Below are 23,643 nucleotides of genomic sequence, written 5' to 3' on the forward strand. Positions count from 1 at the left end.
GAAACGAAAAAAAAATCCTGTAAACACCTCACAATAAATAGATAAAACAGCAGGTTTTTACACCATGCATGTGATGTCTCTCTCTCTCTCTCTCTCTCTCTCTCTCTCTCTCACACATACACACAAAAACCAATACCTCACATACACACACACCCCACCATTCACTCTAACAAAGTCGCAGTTAGTCTTTTTTTTCTCATTTTTTCCCCCAAGTGCAAAACATCACAAATGAACAATTTCTGTATTCAAGTAATGTTATATACAAAGGGCCATATTACAAATATGTAGTACTGTACATAGAATAAATGCCTTATTTCATAATTTACAGATGCTGATATTTTTTTTTTTAACAGTAACAAAGAAAAAGAAAAAAAAAGACAAGCATTGCAGTAAAGTCCCAACGGTTGCCATGGAAACACAGCGTCACTACGATGCACAGCACCTAGAGTAGATGCCCCAAATGTCGGGGTGGCGGGAGAAGGAAGGGGGTGCAGGGCCGGTGGGGCTACGTAACCTCCATGGCTACTGTGTTTTCCGTTATACTGTTCAATGTTGGCTTCTCTTGATCGTGGTTTTCCCTAAAACAAAATGAAACAGAGTTAGACGTCTTCCTGAGCTTTGGGAGATCTTGCTTATCTGGATTCTAGGTTATGTTTAGACCCTGAAAGGCGCAGTACCCCAAGACAGGCCATGTCCACCTTCACAGGTCTGTGTCTTACTGTGTTTTTCCTCCAGGTATTAAAAAGGTGCAGCACAGTACAGTTACTAATACAAACCCACTATGATTCATACCCTGGTCAAGTCCTTGTGTCCTCCTACCACCACATTACAGAACAGTAAAACTAGGCAGGGTTCTCAGGCCATGTGATATCTTCATACAGACCTGCTGTTCACAGTAAAGTCAAATGGCAGCAACGATGGAACAAGTTTATAATTATGATTCAGCTTGTACTGTACATTTCGTTTGTGTGTATAGTGAATGGTGGGCGTGTGATGATTCTCTGACTGTTGCATTTGCCCAGCAGTCAAACTATTTCTAACTCCAGCCATACATCCCAACTTGGTACAACTGGTGCAGGAAAGGTATCCAAATTCAGCACAGGTACAGTACAGGCCACTTTGCAGCGGAGATTTGGTTACAGGTTTTATATCTGTAACAAGCCACACTGCCTGGTGGCAAAATGCCTCTATTCTGCTTCTGGGGACGCAAAGTCTTGCAACATCTTTCAACTAGAAATGGCAGAATATGCCTAAAATTTAATTTCACAACAAACAATGCGTCACAATAGTCACACACCAAGCTGCACCAAAGTGAATTAAACAGGAGCTATTATGAACACTTTGCAGTCCAACATGCAGTTGAGAAGTGTTTAAGTAGTGACTTTATCCACAAAAGCACTGTGGCATATCGTGACGTAATTTACCACAATAATGTTTCCCACTGAATAGCCAAATGGTTCAAACAGCATATAGTGCCATTCTGTGCTGGTGCAGACTTTGAGACCAGCTACAGTTTCTTTTTTCATCTGCTGTGCTGCCAAAGCAGAGCCAGGAAAAAATGAAAGAAAACTCTCTTATGTTTTTACAATCTCTGGAGAGGCTCAGCAAACAAGCTAGTAACACCACAAACCAGCTGTCACTTCAACACCAGTCACTAAACACTGTGCTCTCAGATGAAGTTTTATCCTTTACACGTGTTATTTAAGCATCAGTTAGGTGGAACTGAGCCTGTGCTGTGGTGAGCGGCACTTTGGCTACAGCTCAAAAACACCCCATAACTTTTGATTTTGGCGTTCTGTCTCCAACACCACCATGTGGCACTGTTTGGATCTGTAGCCTGCTAGCTAAGCTAACTAGAAGTGTTGCTAACTAGTAGGGAGGAGTCAGCTAGCATTAGCATAGCTAGCAGGCTACAGATGCAAACACCATGCAACAAGTGTGACTTTGGCTTTCTGTCATCCCAACATCAGAAGATAGACTTCACTCCCTCAGATATGAGTCATTATCATCTAAATTGCGTTAGCATAGCCAGAATCCAACCTGTTCTGTAAAAAACTGAGCTGTTAGCATGCTATGCTAACCATCTCCTCTCCCCTAGTTTAAAGCACTATTTCACATTAAGCAGTTGTGAGATTAAATGGTATGACATTTTTAAAACAATGGATGGAAAATTGTGCAGCCACTGCTTTCACTTACTTGGCAAACATGTAAGCAAACAGAACTAATTTGATTGGTTTTAGTTTTGAAATCACGCAGGAAGTAGCGGTTCAACACTGACAAACTGTTGCTCTCCATTCTGCCCTACAGTGGAAAATATGCCCCTGGGTTGCAGTTTAGAGTATTCCTGGCCCCAACACACACGACCAGCGTTTAATCTGACCTGATAAACTGGAATGAAGCATACCGGGTCAACAAAATCCTGAATCTGTCCATCACGCTCCACTCTTATCCATGTCTCATTCCTCATCACACACACACACGCTCCCTCATTCCCTCACCTGGTCCCCATGTCGAGGGCAGTTGACCCTGCTGTGACTTTCGGGATCTGTCTGTTGGCATTAGCGGCGAGTTTGAGGGCGGAGGCCGGGACTGTGAGCTGCCGCTGGAGATGCCGCACACTCAGTGTTGCCGCTGGCGTTGGCACGCCTACTCTTACAGCCCCAGCTAATAGTGCCTGCGCAGGGGCGGGGCTGGCAGAGCCAACGTGATGATTGGCTGAGGAGGTTCCGTTGTTGGGGGTGGAGGTAGGGGCGTCACACTGGTGGTTAGAGGAGGGGGTGGGGCTGGCGGAGGTTGTGCTCGTGTGATGCAAGCCCTTGTATACTCCTGCGCAGAGAGAGAGATGGGAAGTATGGTTTACTTACTGATCATGCTTTTTAGCACACAAGATACAGCTTCAACACCGTTGGCGTTACTGTTTCACAGCATATAAACTGAAAAGCCACACGTACCAGCTCAAATACAGAAAATTCTAGAGACTCCCAACAAATCACACACAGGTATGGCATACCAGCCCAACGTTTAGGTTTGCTGGAGAACACTGGGCCCAAGTGCTCTGGACATGTGCTACATGGAGTCTTTCTTTTACATCGCTAATTAATCAGTTGGTTACAAGTGCATTAGAGCAGGCAAAACAAATGCACAGTCTCCTAAAGCGAAGATTGAGAATCAACGCACTACAGAATTCTCTCGGGTTCAGCAACTACATGTGAATAAACCAACCACAGGAAGTCGTCCTTATGTTAGATCGACATATGCCAACTCTACCAACCTGATAAAATAATGTCTAACTTCTCAAACGTAATAATTTAAACCAGTAGCAACCCCACTAAAGAGAGTAACATTTCATCAGAGGTCTAAAAGGAGCCTTTACTGTTTCTCACCTGAGGCCGATACAACTCCGTTGACTCCAACTCCCAGAATTCCTTCCTCCTTGCTCTTCACTGCAATCAGCTGGTCTGTGTTCACCAGTGCAGAAGCAGCAAATTGCGCACTCGCAGAGTCTAAAATATTAGATGACGAGCTCTGAAGAAAAAGAAAAGAAAAAAAAAGATAAACAGCAATATTAGTCTTTTAGTTACACGTTTTCCTCCTGAAGCTAACTTTTTCCAAACACCTCCCTTACAATCACCAGGCATCAATAACCATCATCCATCCTGTTTTAAAAATAAATAAATAAATAAATAAAAAATAAAAATCCGCCCACCAAACACACTTTCATATTAATGAACGTTTTAACATTCACTGGATGCACAAGATGTATGCGTGCCCTTTTGCTCTGCCCCACTGTTTTGATTATACTAAAATGTTATGGTCTTGTTGGCCTAGTACTTGCAGGGCAGCTCTTGCACTGTACTAACAGTGTGCGGAGATTAACCTTGTCTGAAAGCAACATCAATAAAGCTGTGATTTTGTTACAATAAACAGCTGTTTGGGCTGTCCACCGGCGATGATGGTGTTCAACAATTGCTTGTATTTCACTTGCACTGCGCTTATGTGATGATGTCATGCATCTGTTGTGAATTTGGGAGTTTATGTGCATACAATGCGACACTGCTAACATAAAAGACACATTTATAGCAGTTAGCATAACCACACCATGTGTGCTCAATGCTCACGAACAAAAACTCACCTGTGTGTTGGCGTTGGTTCTTTGCTGTTGCTGTGCCTGCTCCAGCTGCTGTTTCTGCATCAACACCAGCTGCTCCTGATGCTGCTGGTACTGCTCAGCTGTGAACACTATGGCACACACAGAAGGTGTCAATACCAGGGCTGCTTTTTTTTTTTTTATTTACATCACGAATAATAACCAGTAATATAAATGAATGTTAAAGCCAGGTGTGCTGATACTGAACTCTCCATGCTGATAGATCACCAGGACTAGGGTTGGACACACCTTCCCTGAACATTCACTACATATAAAAGCAACAACACTTTCTCGCTCACCAGGCGTGGGTGGAGGGGGTAGCGTTCTGCTGTTGGCTCGACTTCGTGTAAGCGTGTTGATTGGCTGGATGAGGTGGCCGCGGCCAGGTCTCCGTGCAAAACCAGGCTGAGGGTTGTCGGGGTCATTGAGCAGCGCTGGTCGGGGTCTGAAGTGCCTCCAGCGGCTGGCTTTGATATTCCGAAGGATCTGTGAGAGGTCCGGTGAGGATGAGGAGGGTGAAGAGGAAGGAGCAGAAGCAGAGGAGGAGGTACTGACGAAGGTGTGCGAGGTATAAGTAGTAAAAGGCTGGTGGGCGGGTGAGGGAGCGGGAGATGCAGGGGATTCCAGGTTCAGCCCATGATAGACAGCATCCCAGTCAGAGTGGGCTCGGTCCAACAAAACCCTAAGAACACAAACAACAGACATCAGGACAGACACAGATACATCATAAGTTCTATCTACCTACCTACCTATAAAGATCACAAGAATTAGAAATCCGCTCAACGTATACCACAGTAAAAACCATGGATGTGCCAATCTGGTCCCTCTAACCCCAAACTGTCCTCAACTCCTATAATATATAGTACTGACAAACACTGAGCCAGATGTAATTTGTATTTTTTGTAGCTGCACACTTCAAGTGTGCAACCAATTCACTGTAGGCAAGGTATGCCAAAGTACTTTTTGGGCCAGAAACATGCTTCATGCAAGGACGTGAACACTGACAAAGTTATACAAACACTGTTTTGCTTGTTGATGCATTCTAATTATAAACGCCATTCACAATGCCACGCAAGTTTGCTGTAACATACATGATACATCATTGCCTTTCATTCCAATAAAACAAGTAGCTCACACTCTTTTACTGCCTACTTGTTTAGCTGCTGGAATAACAGTAGATCCCGTTCTGATTTGTCCTCCATTGCGCCCTTAAGTATGGAGTGTTAACAACCACATTCATGTACAAAAAGACCAGACATTTGCAATGTGTTGTCCAGTCAATGTCATTTACGTCTGTTTACTCGCGTTGATGTTTCCGGCTTAACATTTAAAAGTATTCATCATTTCTTTTTTGGCATTTTTTCTGGGACTGCAGACGTTTAGACCGTTTGTTAACTTATGAAACTGCTGGAGGTTGTGGTTAATGTCCATTTATGGCACCTCCATTACAGTGGTACAAAGAAACAGCTGTCAGTACAAAACAAAAATTTGGACAAATTTAGTTGAGTGTGAATAAAGCTAAGTATTATTTGGAGGAAATGTAAGCGTGCATGAGATTTACTTCACTAGCCACCACAGAGTTGCTAGAGTCACTACTCACCACAGAGTTGCATCAGCTATATGAAAAATTGGCACCGAAGCATAGATACTAATACTAAGCACGTAGGAGTTAGAGCCTCACCTGCCCCCTCTCCCAACCCGCCGCCGTGCCAGCCCTATACATCGTCGTGGTATTGTGAGTGTGGTGAGAGAGTATCGGTAGCGAACATCTCCTAAACCTCCCTCCGCAGGGTCTGACCAACGCCAGGAACCAGCCTGTCCCTCACGCACCTGTGACAGAGACGTGACAAAGAGAGGGGTCAAGTTTAAAGAAAAATAACACTAAATCACACTTGCATGAGATTAAGAATAAAGAATAGAATAAAGTACATTGTAAACATGTCCAAGACAGCAAGAGATGTGTTTGCGTGTATGAGGAAAAACTCACAGCGTGATAGTGGCAGCCGGATCTTCTCCTGAATGCAAACACACCATCAGGATCATTCTCCTCTTCTGCCTCCGATGAGCCAGAAAACAGCTAAAGGATTACAGCACAGTTTGTTAACACAAAAGAGTCTGTGTAGCTATCTGAGATGGCACAATCCTATTAGAGAAGGCCTGTACAGTGGTTTGTATGAGAGGCATACCTGTGAGTAGGGCTCTTCATCTGAGCTGGGGAAGTCGTACTGGTTGAGGTCTTTAGTGTTGAAGGCTGCAGGGCTGGAGTGGTGAGAGCTAGCCAGCGGCAACGGCTTCGGCTTCTTCTCATACTTTCTCTTCTGACGCACCACTTCTGGCTTGTCCACCTGAACAGACATGCACATGGATAGGTAAATATCAACATACATGGAGCCGTTCTTAAAACAGCCTTATTAAACTATTTAAGCAGCCTTACTCCTACCACTTTTTTTCAGTCCTGGTTACTACAGGCAATTAATGGAACAAACTGTGCAACTGGTTGGCCACCTGCCTTGTAGGAAGGTGGAAAACCTGTCCTTCATAGACAGGGAACTGATTATACCTTCACAACTGCTTCATTTGTGTTGCTTTTCTTTTAGGTGTTCGCTGTGTGCATAGGTACCTTGCTCTTGTAGTCACGATCATGCTCTGCGTGTCTGTACTGGTTGCTGTTGGTGATTGGGATCAGGGGGATCACCGGCTTCTCCAGAGCCCTCTGAGCCAAAACTTCTGCCATCACCTCACCACCAAAATCGGCCATGCCATTCCTAAAAAACACAAACACACACCTTCACACAACTTGCAGTAGCTAATATTTTGTTGTAACCACTTCTATTCCAGTTACTCAGAGACACCTTGTGTAAACTTCTTCATATTAGAAAAATGCATCAGAACATTATCAAACAAAACCACTTTGCTGGTTTAATTGTTTTCCACTAAACCTCTCCCCCTTAATAAATCTGAAGAAATATGAAATGTATGGCTTGGTGAAATGTATGCTCATAAAAGTAATATATAGCACAAAATGACCTCCGATGGACTGCAACCACATTTGGGTTCAAAACGTACAACAAGCATGAATCAGTGTGAATGGATTAGGCTTAACTTCACTGCAACATTCTAAAGCCTCAAATACTGTAGTTTTACTATTTTGCTTTGCCTTACATTTAGTTCTTACCATAAAGTGGAAGTTATAGCACAACTGCAGAAAATAGTGTCACTGTGGTACAGACACTTTCTAAAAGCAATCCATTTCTTGTTCTGTGCTCAATATAAACTTACAAGAGGCTTACAATTTACCTTTGCAACACAAAAATACATCATTAAAACACAACTATGTTGACACAATGCTATCAATCTAGAAAGGTGTCACTCTTTCCCACAAAATCAAGTCAATTCTGACTGTATGCAGCTTCACAGAAAACTACAATTATCGGTGCAACAATAAATCTATATAAATACATTACCGCATACCGCATCTATAAAGCTGACTGAAAATCACACACTGTATGTCTTGCTTTAGAGGATGTTTAGCTACAGTTCAACCAGCCAAACAGACTTCAACAAAATTTAAACCTCGAAACATGAGCTCATCGGATACGATTCCTGCAGTCACTTTGCTACAGAGACTGATGTTGAAAGAGACCAATGAAGAGCAAAACTAGGAAATTAGCTTGAAGCCGTATAGAAGTGCGTCTCTGAAGCAAAACAAATCTCATTCTTCAATCTTGCAGCGCTACTTAATCCAAGGTAACTAATGTTACATAGCTAGCTCATGCACTTTGTTTAATATCAGTGAGATTTTAATGATTTAATGGTAATTCATTGTGTGTGACTCAATCAGCGAGGACTAAAAATAGTACTCCTGTCTAAAAGTATTGATACATCACTAGTCAGAGAGAACAAGTGTGTGAACAGTGAGTGCATTTTCAGACTCACTCTGTGCGTTAATGCATGTGTCAGAGATCTCACCTTTTCTCCACTATCTCCAGTGTGAGGTGCAGCAATTCTCTCTTGCTTTTCTCACGTCGCTTGATCATCTCCAAAATGGTGACGGCTCTGCTCAGGTCTCTCCTTAACTTCAACATCTTCTCATACGAAACCTCATCATTCTTACGGTTCTAGACAGAAAGAGAATTAAGGATCAATGTTATGTATGAAGCCATGAAGCCTAAACATGAACGAAGAGGTAATGAACAGTTACGTATGTCATCCCTCTCTGTAGGCCCTTGAGATGTTTGACCTCACCTTCCTCGTCTGCATTTTCTCAGTTCTGCGCCTGAAGGCCACGTAGGGGTCGTTTGTGCTAGAACCGTCTCGCTTTTCCTGTTTCACGGTTGGAATGAGAGATCCACTCTGACATGACTTCCTTTTCTTGCTCCAGTACTCAAACACCTCCCTGATCAGCTCATCATCCTCCTTCAAAAGGAGCTTTGCCTCCTGCAGAGTCACCAACTAAAGAGAAAGGAGGAAGGAAAACAGAGACTAATTCAACATCAAATTTCAGTGACCAGAAATGAATTCCAAGAAGATCAAAACATTCCATCAAAAGCAGAAGACAGCACGGTGAATAACAGTCTGCAGTTGAGCAGCAACTAATGATTTTTTCTTATAATTAACATATTTGATTTGACTAAACATGCTTTCTTCAGGTCCGATCCCTTTGTGACCATCGATGGCTGTCTGTGACGAGCAAAACATCAGCTATGCTCCTCTCAATAATTCCTGCAGTCTGTGAATCTTACCAAAAACTACAAAAAGTTAAGTTAATGACGCATTACCAAACTCTTCCCCCATCCACTCATAACTGATGCTGACTAATCACTGCAGCCCTAGTTACAATGATCTAAATAAACACAGCAAAGAGAAGATCAGTGGTGCTTAAAGGGACAAGCCATCCCACCTCAATCTCAAACCTCCACGTTTGTCTCTCCTCAATGGCACAATATAAAAATCGTCAGCTGTGGCCATCCAAAATTCAAGTCCCTTATGTCTTAGTACTGAGCACCCAGTCTCAATTTCTGCAAGAATCTGGTGGGTTTTGTCACTCAACGTGAACAACTGCCTACTTTGGCAGTGAGCAGCAATTTAACAAGCAAAATGACCAATGAGACTTTTCTACATGGCTACAGCAAGCAATTGTTAACAGTGTACTACAACAAAACACACCCACAGAAAACCAAAGTAGTATGCAATGACAACTGTTTGCTAGGCATGACTGGACAGCATTTAACTTCACACACAAAACTGAACTGTATACATGCTAGCACATACATACACATACACACAGACACACACACACACACGTATATATACACCACGTAACTGCTAGGACTGCAATAACCATGACCAATGCAGCATACTATTCTGAGAATGGGATGTTCACATTGTAATCCATATATAAAGTAGTGAGCGCAAGACAGGCTAAAACCAAAGTGCAAATTCTGCTGTAAAAAACGGTTAAAATGGCTGGTCTATTTGATCGATGGGAAGTTACACTGAAAGAAAATAAAATACATCTTGGTTTGCGCCAACGACCACTTCTGCAGGACAGATTACACCTGTTTTCGTCCATTGGAGACAGAAAAGATCACAGACCTCCTAGCCGCAGATTTATACAACACAAACAGGAACGGAGCCCTGAGACCTACTTTGTGTCTGGCACAGAGATATCATTCCAAAACAGGTAGGTAACTCTGTTTGAGTACACAAGTAACCTGCGTGCAGAGAAATAACTGCATCAGTGGCTCAGGTTGTGACACTGACCTTTTCAAAATATAAAGCTATAACATAGCTAACATTACCTTTGTGTCATTCAGCAGATTCAAACAGTGATTACGTTAGTCGCAGCTTCGCTAATGGTACCAACCGTTCATTGATAAAGTGCCGTTAAGATATCGTGCACGAGAACCCAGTTTGAACAGATTAAACTCCAAGCAACAGAACAGAATAAACGCACTTACAAGAGAGGGATGCTTTAAGGACAGCAGTTTATTATAAAACAGTCTCTTTTTGAATTATAGCTAATACGACCGACATTCCTTAAGTGAAGTAAACATGGAACGCAAAGAGAAACGCAAGCGATTTACTGCGCGTCGAGATCATACGTGTAATGTTTCCTGTTTATGTCAGGTAGAGTTATGTGTCATTCTGTGCGACAGCATTTTGATCTACGATCAATTTATGCACTACTATTTGAGATATACCGTAAATGTCTGCGGTACAACCGAAATTCTGTGTGTCGCTAGTTTTAAACTAACCACACTCCACGTAATGTTTAGGATGGACTTTACATAAACTTACGATCAACCTTATGTTCGCTGGTGCAGCTGGCTGCTGGAGTGTAATTTAAAGAAAATCACATTTACATTGCAATTGCAGTAAGTCTGAAAAGTCACATTTAGATTTCTTCCCCACATTGTTCAGCCCCACCTGTGACCATGTCCAAAAACAAAGTTTTGACCTGGAAAAATCATTAAGAATCCTCAGAGATCAGTAGCTTTATGCAGTACCTGCATAGTAACTTTATTTCTAACTGTTTACTGTGATTTTAATTTGCCATTTGGTATACTAGTGTTGACATTTTATTTACACAAAGATTTAGATGCTTTGAGTAACTTTATTTAAATGAAAAGCATATTTATGCTCAATGCGATTATGCAATAACTGTGGCTAAAATCAAAAACAATTTCTTGTATGCACTTTTACTCTAACAATGCATTTAAATTGCATTATCAAAGAAAACACCAAACTTGAAAGATTTCAAAATTAAAATGCAAAAATGAAAGCAGCCCCCTCCTCTTTGCAATTACATATTCTCACCTACTGCGCTCATTGTGTGGCAAAAAGCCTTTAAAAATGCATCCGAGCACTTTACATTTTCATTGTCTTTCCAACCTGTAAATCATCTCATCTCGGTGAGGCCAAGAGTACATGCAGTGGAAAAGGCTTTATATGAAAACATGACAGCTACTCTTAAGCTAGAAGAGGTGAGGAGAAACATGGCCATTCGTGATGCTTAATGTCTTTATACACAACTCCATGAGTTTGATGCAACGTGTGGCCAAGTTTTCTGGTGTATCAATCTAGTTGATAAAAATAAGGCTGAACTTGGCTTCCTTTAATTTTCTGGTCCACCTTAAACAGAGCAGCGGTTACATTCTGGTGCTTCACCGTGATTGGTGCTTCACATAGTGATTTTGAAAATGAATATTTCGAAAAAGAAGGACAGAACATTAGAGACACCCTAGCTAAATTCAGGTGAAATATGACAGTACTGACACAGTAGTTGTGTGATGTACACACATCTGCATGTGGCAAACTAAAATCACAGTACTGTATTTGAATTTTCATTTTTAACTCAACATAAAACATGCATAAACACATGCATTAACAAAACCTTTGTAACTATGTTCTTGTCAAACAGCCAACGCCTAGTTTAATTGAACAACATTCAAAACATCAATGAAAACATGGAGGCTCCACAATGTTGATGAGCAGATGTAAATAAGATGATTCTGCCATGGCCTAGCACATTTAAACCTTTCCAACAAACAAAAACAAGTATTTTCCAACTAAATGATTCCTCAAACTTTCATCTCTGTTCCAATATCATTCCCAACCCATTCAAAGCTACCATGCAATAATTCAGAAACTCCACATTATATCCCATAATCATCCCAACATTCCACATTTATTCCAGAAGTATTCCAGCCTCTATACAAGAGTCAGCAGCTCTACCTGCTGTCCGCTGCCTTTCTCCAGCCGGTCAATCATCTCCTCAAACTGCAGCGCCCCCACCTCCAACTTCTTCCTCAGCTTGGTCACAAACACCTCGTCATCCGAGTCCAAGTCATAGTCTGGCTGTTCCGTGTCCAAGTTGAAGGCTGCACAGACAAGCAGAAGAAATGTCAGAGAGGGTCCTGCATTCTTTGTTGTCAAACATCAGTTCTCAAAAAGCTGCTATACATCACAAGCATCGGTGGGACTTAATTCTGGTGATAAACACAAGCTGACAGAGCCCTGACAAAACTACACTAAATAAATCTTTGCACACCCCTCCCACCACTCACGCTGGATGTGTATAAGCTGCTTGGGCATCTTGAAGTCCCCTGCGTAGAGGGAATCATAGTAAGTGATGTTGCTCTCTGCCTCGGGCACGGGAATCACCATGTTGTCCCTCTTCTCTCCATACACCTGCTGTGCTGAGATCGCCCGTTGCAGATGGTGCTCCTAAACACATACACATAATCACACAGTTGCAGAAGTGTAAGAAACAGGAGGCCAAGAGAAACTAAGAAATCACAGTCATGACTATTTCAGTGTTTGAGGCCCAGTCTGGTAAACCCATGTTTCATAGGTTTTCCCTGCTTTAACATACCCAGCATGATGATACAGTGTATGATAAATACATTACCAGTTAATTCAGATGTGTCTAAGCAGGGAAAACTATACTGTAGAAGGGGCTCCCTGGGTTCGGGACAGGAAACCACTTGCACATTTTGAAAAACGAATACCAACCTACCCTCTAACCTACCGTGACCTAAGACACAATTAGCTTAGTATTCAAAATGAAGGCAGAGAAATTATTTTAGATTGAGAATGCTGAAGAGTTACAAGTACTGTCACTGTTAAAGTTACAGCCTGTTCTTGTCTACAAAGTCTTCTAAGACTTTTCCAAAGCTTAGATCTAGAAACAATGCTCAGCTCAATGCACGTTCAACTTAAGTTTCCAGACCAAGTTCCAGCTTCTCAAAACGTAAAAAAACAAAACAAACAAACAAAAAAAAACCTCATTTTAAAAAGCTACAAATTCTTCATAAGTGAAAATAAGCAAAAAATTCAAAAAGAGCCAAACCCCAAATGGCAAAGTATTAAGCTTTAAATGTTCTTAACATCAAATTTTTAAACAATCAGATAAAGTAACTTTGGGCTTTAACATTGTTCCACTCAGCTTTAAATAGCTTAAAAACAAAAACAAAAAACAAAACAAAACAAAAAAAAAAAACACACACACCACCACTGCAAAGCTAGACTGTGTTTACAGTGAGACCAAATATTCTCTACAGAGTTTAAATCTGGACTCTGACCAGAACAAAACCATTAGTCTTATTTTAGAATACTTCATTATGGAAGAAAGCCTGAAACTTACTATAGCAAACTGACAAAGCAAACATGCTAGCAGCTCAGCTCTGCACTGGGAAGATGCTGTGAAACCACCATCATTTTATCTTATTTTTTATTTACAGCATTTATGATTCTCAGCTCTGAAATTTACATGTTCAAAAATGAAACACACTTCACACAGTCACTGGATAGAAGCTCTAAGATATTCCTTCAGGAGTAGAGACACACTAACCTGTGCTTCAGTTTTGCTTGTAAATTACCATGAAAAGTGAGATTCCTAATGAATGCAGATAGCACAGTGAAGTTCACATTATTATCAGAGACAAACACCTCCCCACCTCCCTGTCTTTCATTTCTTTTAAGGATCTACAATTACAATTGATATGCACAACATGCATGGAAATGCAAGATGTCAAAAACTAAAAACTTTGATTGGACAGATTATTAAACTTAATATTTCAAATTGACATTTGATGTCATTTTTCTTGTACTCCAGAACACTTTCTTCTGCACTAAAATGTCATCTTCATTTTACAGTGTATATAACCCTATAGAAATAAATGTAATAAATCTCTACAATGCCAACCAGAGTGGACGTAGTGTCACTTTCTACAATTTATAAATGTTTTTGTAATGGTATTGACAGAGATATAAATCAAATATCAGACATCAGCACTGGCCCACAATTCCTATATGAGACCATCCTAACATTTGCTCCTTGAAACACACATAAGACCAGGCAGCAGGTGAGTAAACTGTTAATGTGCAATAACCTTATGAACTTTTCATACTATGAGACCTCCAGCTTTTATTGTAGAACTAGATGATAATTAACTAAATAAATAAGCAGCTACTCTTTCATTGCTAAGTCAACCACATAAAATATCTGGCACTTACAAATTGGCTCTTAGCGTGCTGCTGCCACACTGATAACATCCTATACTACTACCTGATCAGCCTATTTACCATTTTACTGGAATCTTTACACAAATTTATACGGCTCTCATGCTTAGTCAGTCTCTCTCTCTCTCCCTGACCACATTCAGACTTTCATCACTACTACAAACATCATTCTGGCAAGGTGCCAGACACGGCCACAAAAGTGAGACATGCACATATTCTTCACACCTAAAGTCCTTTCTCTCCACAATAGGTATTCACCCAGGACAGGTGAGATGGAAATACCCTTTTTTCAAGCAAATGGGCTCCCAGACGTGACCATGCATTTAATGATGAAGGCTATAAGCAATCTGTCAAAGGAGCATTTGTGGAGAACTTGTCTACTCATTTCTTTACAGTGATGGGAACCAGGGGTCGCAACGTCTACAACAAATATACCCAGTTTATTTACTATCCAACACCATCATCAAACCTACGCAGGTCAGAGTTTATATGTATTGTTGATTATGGTAAAATAGTGATAACTATGTAAAGTTTTCTTTTGGGACTATTTTGCCTTAAAACACCCATCTTGCATCCTTACATTATGATAAACTGATTAAAATGCATTTTAGAACAAAAACCTCATTACAAAACTACTGTCAAACAATATCTCAGACACCAGGCAATGTATTCATATTCATTTCCATGTAATAACTTCGTGAGGGGGCTTTTAGGGGCATTAAACTCCTCAGACGTCTGGCTCCCATCACCATAACAGTTAACAATACTGACTCGGCAATAAGTCTAGAATGAAGCATTTCACACCAAACCACTGAATGACTTAGTTCACATGTTAACCATTTAATTATGAAGAAATTCTGAAAAATCGGGGGAATTCATCTTTAATATGTGGAGCAAGAAGGCATAGGTAGCACAACAAGAAACACACTAACGATACCGTAAAACCATGAATGTTTAATGGAATTTGCATTGAGGGGTTACTGTGCCATTGTTCATACATGTGGTGTTGAAAACAGTAATTAATTAGTGGAAAAATCTCTGTTCTGAGTTTGTGCTGTTTAGCGTATAAGGCTAAAGCTACGGAGAAAACCACCAAAACAGCGTCTAGCTGTAGAGCGCTAGCCGTAAGAGCTGAACGACCCAAGGCAGGTAGCTAGCAACAATGCTAGCTAGCGATTCCGGCCCAGGCCAACCAAAAATTGAAAGAAAAAATATAATAAAGGCCCAGTGTGTGTAATCTTTAGGTTAAAAATACTAAAGTCCAACTTTACACACCACGGCAGCGTAATTAGGTTCAGATACTCGTCAATGTTGACGCTTTCTAGTTACGCATCGGTTGCCGAACGGAGGCAGCTGGCTAACTAACCTAGCTAGGTTAGCTAACAGATAGCGCTGCTGCTCGTGTTTACAGTCAGTCAGTGTCGCTGACTGACTCATTGTTTGTTGCCAAACACGGCGAGTTGGACACGACAATAACGGCAACAAAGACATTAAGAGCCACCGTCAAGAACAGTCGATTCTGGCTGTTTGTTTGGCTCCTCGTTAGTCTATTACAGCCTCACTGCAAATGTACCAAGCTGAAGTCAGCTCCTTGTTCGAAATTTCCGTTCCACCTTAAATAGTGCAGCAATAACACTCAGGCGCTAGAACGTAACTGCTGCGCCATTTAAGGTGGAACGGGAAAATTCAAAGAAGAAGCTGGCGAACAAGGAGCTGACTTTAGTTTCGTTGCAACAGTCCTGACTAGGAATGAGGCCTGAACCCCTATAACAGTATACTGAGTTTCTCTGGGTCCCTCTGTCTTGCGCTCTTCGCTACTGCAGCGGCGGCACCGAGAGCAAGAAGAAAGCCAACAAAATGGCGGAGCTGCCAGTGGTCACGTGACTTCTTTGTACTCTGTAAATCGTTTCATGCCCCAAAAATCACACACAGACGGTCATATTTTCCTTAATTGAGAACTTAATTCTCTTAAGTTTGGGCGCAGTGCGTCCGATGTCGCCTGCACCGCGAGCCAAACATGAAAAACTGCCGTCTATCTCCGGAGAACGATGGCGGCCATTTTGTGCAAACCTGCGCAGCCGAGCAAGGGGCGCAGCTCGAAATAGTGAAAAGAGGCGAACATGGTAAATGCATTTTTTCCAAGCAGCAAAACGTACCGATTCCTCCTCTTTCTCCATCCCCGTCGGCATCTGCGGCACTGCCCGGTTAATGGAGGCATATTCGTGCAGATCGGGAAGGTCCTCACAACGGAAGACGGGGAGCGGCTTGGAAGCGTCCAGCGCCCGTGCCCGAAACGACAATTTACTCATTTTTTATAACTCGAGATGCAGCATAAATCTATCCGATCTCCTAATATTCACCACGGATCCGATTAAAGCTGTCATGGATGGTTTTATTTCGTGATCCCGGAGCTTTTGGTTTCGACTGGCTATAGGTCTAATATGGCGGGGCGAGCCGTGCCGGGAAGGCCCGGATCTTGGTCGCTCTCTCTCGGTCTACTTTTCCCAGTAGCTCCGCTCCCTTTCCCTGGTTCAATACGCCATGGCCAACATGGCGGACATTAAAAACTCTTTAAGACTCGGTTCGCTCTTCGCGGCCCAACCCCCTGATCACAGAACAGCCATTCCCACAAGGTTTACAGCGCCTGCGCGGTGCGTGTGATGGCCCCCTCCTCTCCTCTCCTCTCCACACAGCGCGCCTTCTGCAATTCAAAACAAACTCCCTGGCTGTGCTGGAGATGCGGGTTCAGTCACTGGAGTGCTGTTTGTACACCGTGTTCCCTCTTTATACAAGCACAGTTAAAGGTTCCAGAAAAGGGAGACAATATATTCCAGCACACTGATTCAAAACTTAAAGGCAATTCCATTTATAAGACGAATCCCTCGGGCTGGATGTATTGTTGGTGGAAGGGTGTTGCCAGTCAGTGGTCAAGTTTTCTCTAGTTCTTCCAGTCCAGCCCTGTAGTCCACCTGAACACCAGACTTCTGTGATCTGAATCTTTTAACACACCTGACTGAGGAAGCAAGAATCTGATAATGATATGTAGGGAACAACTGTGCAGTGCAGGTGGGCCTCCAGAACTGATGTTTGGGACACACGACTCTAGAGCAGTTTGTTTAATCCTTCTCCTGGGGAACCCACAGCACTGCATAGTTTTAATTGTCCCGACACACCTGTTGTAGCTCATTAAAGGCTCAATAATTACTTGATGAGCTGGATCAGGTGTGTTGGAGAAAGTAAAAGTTGAAACTGCAGTGCTGAGGGGACCCCAGGATCAGGGCTAGAAAATAGAGGAATGGTTCACAACCCTGGCTCTCGAGTGCTCCCCTGCAAACAATTACACATGAGCCACTAGCCTCTGGAAAGCTGGTTTGACACAAATGCATACAACATTCAACACATTTAAATAATAATCAAAAACTGCCCAATACCAAATTTGCCACAGTAAATACAACTGCAGAGTTGACAGAGAAACATGAAAAAAAAAATCTCATTTATGACTCTTTTACCTGTATCAACATTACAAATAAACACTCAGAAGACACATGAAGGTTCACTGGCAATACAATGACTACAGGCTATTTGAGCTGCTCTATAGTTTCTCTATAATGCACTATTTCATACCAAACACTGAATTTTGCAGAATTGTTTGAAAATTGGTGGAATTCCTTGTTAATATAGGACTAATTTTAGGGACATGCCAATCCATTTTTTTGCCCTCAATCCCAAGTTATTTAAAAGGCCTAAAACAGTACTGGATCCCCAGTCCATGAAGTCCATATACATAAACTTAAATGAAAAACTGAAACGCAGTGTGTTTAAAAGTTACTGTTTTTGTGATAAAAAAACAGCACATTTACAAACATCCTGCAGCTCAGCTGTTTAGGTCTCAAATGCAAAATCAACATTATACTGACGAAGATATGTTGAAAACAGGATATCATCCACTTACATACCAGGGAGACACGTCCTTTGCTGAGTTTTGACTATGGTGCCTTTGAACTCTCAACGTTTTTCCTTTTCAAGTTGGATGCAATTACACATTTCCACCAGAGGTCTCCAAATCACCAAATCTGACAGAGTGTAGCTTTAAATATTGTAGTTTAAGTGTCCTTAAAATACATCAGCTAGTTTGTGCAACCTTAATGAAGACCTGTATTCTGTTTGAGTGGGGGAGAAAAAAGTCTTTTGTACATTGTATTCACTGTGTACTAAAATACTCACTATATACTGAAAAATAATTCTGCACTATGATATTACTCCAGCACTAAAAAAAAAGGTCATGTTGCTTAAAATGCAACCTTGAACTTGACTGATGAAGTTCTTTTTCCTGGCTAAACCTCAACATAAGATTAGATGTGGACAGAAAGTTGCCATAGTGACTGATCAGCCTGAATTAAAACCAGTTAACTTTCTTTGAGTCCTGCTTTGTGGTATATCTCTGTTTTCTTGAATAAATCTGTATTCACTACATCAATCACAGTTAACCTTAACTGACATCACAAAGGGTAAAACCCCTCTCACAATTAAATCCAGGATATTATTTGGATACTTTTACCGGTAATGTTCAAGCTTTGCATCATTCACACATGCAGCCCTTAAATGTATTTCATCAGCCTGCCTGCATTCACATACCATAAAAATCCTGGTAAACAAGAGGTGACATTGTCAGCATAAATAGCCAACAGCTCATTTATTAAGAAATCATGTACAAGAATACACTCGTGACTTTTTCTACTTCCATAAACACTGAAAACCCTATTAAATTAATAAAAAAATATATATACTCTATCAATTAAAAAAAAAAAAAAACACTAGCCATCACCAAATGATTCAACCTTGCTGGCTGTAATGTAGTCTTTCTATTTCCCAGTACATAAGCTTCTGTTTACATTTAAGCCATCCTGGTAATTTCCCAGGAATTGTTTTGGGTCTCATGCAGGTCAAGTGTCATGTCAATTTACCAGAATTTTGGCTTGCTTTCACTCTTAACCAGTTCCTGTTTCATTACCTTTAAACACTCAGGTAAAAGTGCTTGTGTGAAAGGGACTTATGTTAAGAAATTAAAATCAGGCTTAGCCCTGCAGGTTCATACTTCTGTGCGCCTGATGCTTTAATTCCTTTGTCAAGCTTGGTCAGGGGTTTAGGATTTGTACCAGCCAAAGACCATTTTTTCCCTTCATCATCATCATCATCATCATCATACCAGTTGAAGGAAAGGTTTTTTTTTTTTTAAACTTACATTCAACATCAGACATTTTTTTGACCAAGTACTTTTGTACCTTTTGGGTTCAGGTATTTAAATAGGTATGCTACCATTTCTGTTTCATCCAATGAGTGTGTTTGTATCTTTCCTCACATTAAAGAAATTTAGAAAGTTAAATATGCCGTTAATATAAAAATGTGTACATAAGTAGTGAAAAGAATGGCTGTGCAATCGTAATGGATGGTTTACATTCAATCACACTATTTTTGAGTATATAGTTTATTTCCACAATATATGCAGAACCTTTAAAAGCATCAGTGACTGCATGTGATGTGAGTGGACCTGTCATAATTATTACATAATCATCTGATCGCAATTATTTGCCCTGATTGCAACTGTTTAAATGTCTGCAATTATTTTCCACAGTTGTTAAATTTCAGTCATATTTATCAGCAACAATTTGAATGTGAATTTGAGCTTGAGCCATTTCTGTTGTCAGTTGGGAACTATTAAATACTGACAATGAGGAAGCAAGACAGCTAAATCAGCCAATGTGTTCACTTTAGGCAGGTACTTTAATAGTTGTATACAATAAATTAAAAGGCAACATTTTTTTTCACAATTATTAATATGGCAATTGATCATCAGCTAAAATGTCATCCTCACAGGCCCAAGTATCAGTACAAGTACCAGCAAGTGAACCAGGTAATCTCTGGCTGGTTAATCTTACCTTTACTCCAGGCCAAAACCTCATGCAAGCCTAGTCCACCCCAATGTCCTCCTAAAATTCCAATCCATTTCTTTTCAGTGCCGTCCATCTTTACAGCTCCTGTACAGAGTACACAGATTACGATCATACAACTTGCAACCCACGCACTCATGCTGTCACTCTGCCTAACTGAGGACTCCTGGTTTGATAAAGCCCCTGACTATCATGTGTGCAGCCTCCAGTGGTACTTCTCAAACTAGCCGTCTTAACTCTGTAATCTAAGGTTTTTGCTCTGAAACCTTGCCTTCAGATATATTGGTCAAAAATCAAATCACCCAAGTGTCTGGCATTATCTTGCTGAAATAACCTTCCCAGGTAAACACGTCATCTTGGTGGCAGCATATATCTCTCTGAAATCAACATACACCGCCGCATCAGTGGTACCTTCAAACATATGCAAGTCATCCATACTGTGGACACTGATGTAGACCCAGAGCATGACAGATGTTGGCTTTTGCACCTTTTGCTGATAAAAGTCTGGATGGTCCTTTTTGTCCTTAGCATGGTGAAATCCATGTCCGTTTTTCCCAAAAATGGGCTGAAAAGTGGACTCATCTGACCACAGCACACATTTCCACTGTCTTTTGGACCATCTGAGATGAGCTTGGGCCCAAAGAACTCAGCAGCGTTTCTGCATAGAATTGATGTATGGTTTTCTTCTTGAGTAATAGTGTTTCATGTTGCATTTCTTGATGCAACAGCAGACTGTATTAAATGACAACAGCTTTCTGAAGTACTCCCAAGCCCATGTGGCTATATATAACACAGTAGCATGACTGTTTCTTAGGCAATGCCATCAGAGGGTTTGAAGGTCACACACATTTAACAGTGGTTTCTATCCTTGCCCTACATGGACCGAGATTTCTCTGGATTCCCTGAATCTTTTCACAATATCATGTACTGTAGATGGTGAAAGAACTAAATTCTTCGCAATCTTGTGTTGAGAAATGTTCTTTTTGAGCTGTTTGACAATTCTCTCATCAAGTTAGGCACAAAGCAGTGAGTCACAACAAATCTTTGCTAGCAACGACTGAGCCTTTGATGGATTCTCCTTTTATACACAACCATGATCCCTCACTTGTTGCCAATTTACCTGCTTATTGAAGAACATTTCACAATGGTGTAACTTAAATATTCTATGAACTTTTCACTTTCTTTGCCCCCATTCCCACCTTTTTTTTTGAGTGTGTTGCAGGCATCAAATTCAAATTTAAGTTTATATTTACAAAATACAATGAAGTTGGTGCACCAAAACATCAAGTCATTTCTCTGTACTTTGGTCAGGTAAATAAAGATTCAAGAGAATTAACAGATCACAGATTGCATTTTACAAAATGTCCCAACTTTTCCAGAAATTGGGTTTGTATATTGGAGGGGAAAAAAAGAACACTTTAACCAATCTCATCTAAAATAGCATCTCCTTTTGTCAGGTAGTACAGTGTTTGAGTAGTTTGAGCATTATAACCTACTTATACACAAGTGCATCAATATCAAGTAGCTAATTTCAAAACTTTATAGTTTTTAAGGAGAAATATGAATTGGTATGGGCCGATACTCAAGGTCTGGTGGCTTTGGAAAAGAAAAGTGGTAGTATGTCAACTCTACTTATGAGTTACTGGGATATGTACGTTACTTGGTTTGGGTGGTTTTGGGTCAACTGGGGTCGTGAACTGTCAATCAAATTCAGCAAAACTCAATAGCGCCACTAATCCACACCCAGTAGAAACAATAGCACATCTCCTGCCTCAGCAGCTGTGTTTCGAGCTCGACGCGAGGGGTCATTTCGGTTCACTAAAGGGGATAACGTTAAATATAAAAGCCCGTCAAACAGTAACGTCTGTTTCGTTTAAACACCCATGACGAGCCTTATTAAAAACGGTATTTTCTAATCCCACGTTAAATTAGGCCACCCCTACTTTCCCCGGGCGTGGGCATGTGAAAACGTTACTGTGTCTTTAAGATCAAATAACGCACAGTAACCAATACGAAGGTCACGTAAGCAGAAAACTCAGCCTGTTCTGAATAACTCAAGTCTTGAAAAAGACCCCGTTGAGCATTAATCTTCCTTCCAAGACAGGTTTTAAATGAATAAGCCCCATTAATGTGGGAAAATGATTCCTTGACACTGCCCAAGCTCACCAGCCAAGCTAGCTAGCTAGGACACGACTGCAGTAAAGCTCCCAACGTCCCACTCAGAAATGACCAGAAACGGCCAGCAGGTTAAACAGGGGTAAAGATGCTTCACTTAGCTTGCTAACAAGCTGCCTAGAAAAGTGCACACGGCACGCTCATTTGGAAGTTCACAATTCTCACTTTAAACGCAGATATTACCTACGTAACGTTTATAATACAGACTTTGGCTATATATTTTCGATTTACAAATCAAATACAGTTACAATGCAGTCAGTCTTCTGAACGAACATCGATAATGACAACCGCTCGCAACTAAGTTTAAAAGAGCTAACGTTAACTAGCTAGGTTAGCTAGCTGGAGCTCGTTAGCAATTCGTTTCAAATTTTAAATTATTCACCGCTCAGGATTAACAAAAAAGAATACCGGCTTGGACTTACCTGCTACTTTAGATGTTCAAATATTCCGCTTTGTCCGTTTCAGTTTTATCCAGCATTACCGGGTAGCAGACGGACATTCGTGTGTGCCGACTTCAGCAGGCTAGCTACGCTAGTCTGTGCTGGCCAAGCTCTGAGCTGCAGAGTGGCGAGACATTTTATACTTGGAGCCGTCCACGTCTTCATGACATATCGGCCAGACCGGGAAACCATCGTCGCGGAATCACCAGACACCTCCCTAACGACGGATACTCATATAAAACAGCCGAGAAAATCCGAGTTATTCAGAGATTAACAAGCAAACCAAGTCTTGAAGAAAGCCAGTGTGTCGGTGAGCGTACAACTTTGCAATGGAAGCTTGAAGCTTTGTGATTGGACAGGCGATAGATCTCCGCAGACCCCGCCCCTTTAGAGCTGTCGGTGGGGAAAGAAGAGAAAGCCCCGCCTCTAAAATAGCTCACTATTAACCCATTCACTGCCGCATATGACATTTTAAATTTCCTCTGGTCTGCAGGTCCTCTCACATTCAAAAACAAAATACAATAAAAATATTTTGTTTTTATTTATAATTTCTTATTAAAGTTATAATATTAAATGACTACATTGGACTACTGATTTGAATATTGAAGGTGAACAGAAAAATCTGCTGGCTACTGGTAGTTGATCATCCATCTTATAACTACACACTTCAAAAAGATGGGTCTTTAAGGGTTCTTTGTTGTTCTATTACTTATAATATTATTCAAGTACCATGAGTTCTATATAGAACCACTGTTATGATGTTAAGCTTGTAACATGTACATGTAAGTGTTAAGCTTGTATAGAACCATGTACAACATCAATCTGAAGAATTATTTTACCATGCAAAGAACCATTTAAGCATGAAGTGGTTTCATGTAGAACTCATGGTTCTAAAGAGAACCAGTGA

General features: G+C 41.0%; 1 protein-coding gene across 2 annotated transcripts; it reads right to left on the minus strand.

Annotated features, from left to right (window-relative positions):
- Positions 1 to 337: 337 nt before the first annotated feature.
- Positions 338 to 23,068, minus strand: epc1b (enhancer of polycomb homolog 1 (Drosophila) b). 2 transcript variants are annotated; one of them, XM_036556403.1, is made up of 15 exons: positions 22,719 to 23,068; positions 20,110 to 20,208; positions 12,217 to 12,376; positions 11,885 to 12,030; positions 8,393 to 8,599; positions 8,117 to 8,265; positions 6,768 to 6,912; positions 6,334 to 6,492; positions 6,135 to 6,224; positions 5,829 to 5,977; positions 4,447 to 4,829; positions 4,133 to 4,239; positions 3,384 to 3,525; positions 2,499 to 2,826; positions 338 to 578 (listed from the first exon to the last, which is right to left on the minus strand). In XM_036556403.1, the coding sequence occupies exons 2-15, from the start codon at positions 20,131 to 20,133 to the stop codon at positions 506 to 508; spliced, it is 2,262 nt and encodes a 753-aa protein (XP_036412296.1). In that variant the 5' UTR covers positions 20,134 to 20,208; positions 22,719 to 23,068; the 3' UTR covers positions 338 to 505. The 2 variants fall into 2 exon arrangements, with proteins under 2 accessions (XP_036412296.1, XP_036412295.1); XM_036556402.1 differs by lacking the exons at positions 20,110 to 20,208; positions 22,719 to 23,068 and adding an exon at positions 16,330 to 17,662.
- Positions 23,069 to 23,643: the final 575 nt, after the last annotated feature.

Source organism: Colossoma macropomum, unplaced genomic scaffold (assembly GCF_904425465.1).
Source record: "Colossoma macropomum unplaced genomic scaffold, Colossoma_macropomum, whole genome shotgun sequence".
Taxonomy (NCBI): Eukaryota; Metazoa; Chordata; class Actinopteri; order Characiformes; family Serrasalmidae; genus Colossoma; species Colossoma macropomum.

Bases quoted from the DNA above. Each gene is read 5' to 3' on its own strand.
- epc1b (XM_036556402.1), bottom strand. From the start codon at position 16,482: ATGAGTAAATTGTCGTTTCGGGCACGGGCGCTGGACGCTTCCAAGCCG. The intron at 5,978-6,134 runs GTGAGTTTTTCC...TCTCTGTCACAG, and splicing joins CCGGCTGCCACTATCACGCT to GTGCGTGAGGGACAGGCTGG. The intron at 3,526-4,132 runs GTGAGTTTTTGT...CTTTTTCTTCAG, and splicing joins GAACCAACGCCAACACACAG to AGCTCGTCATCTAATATTTT.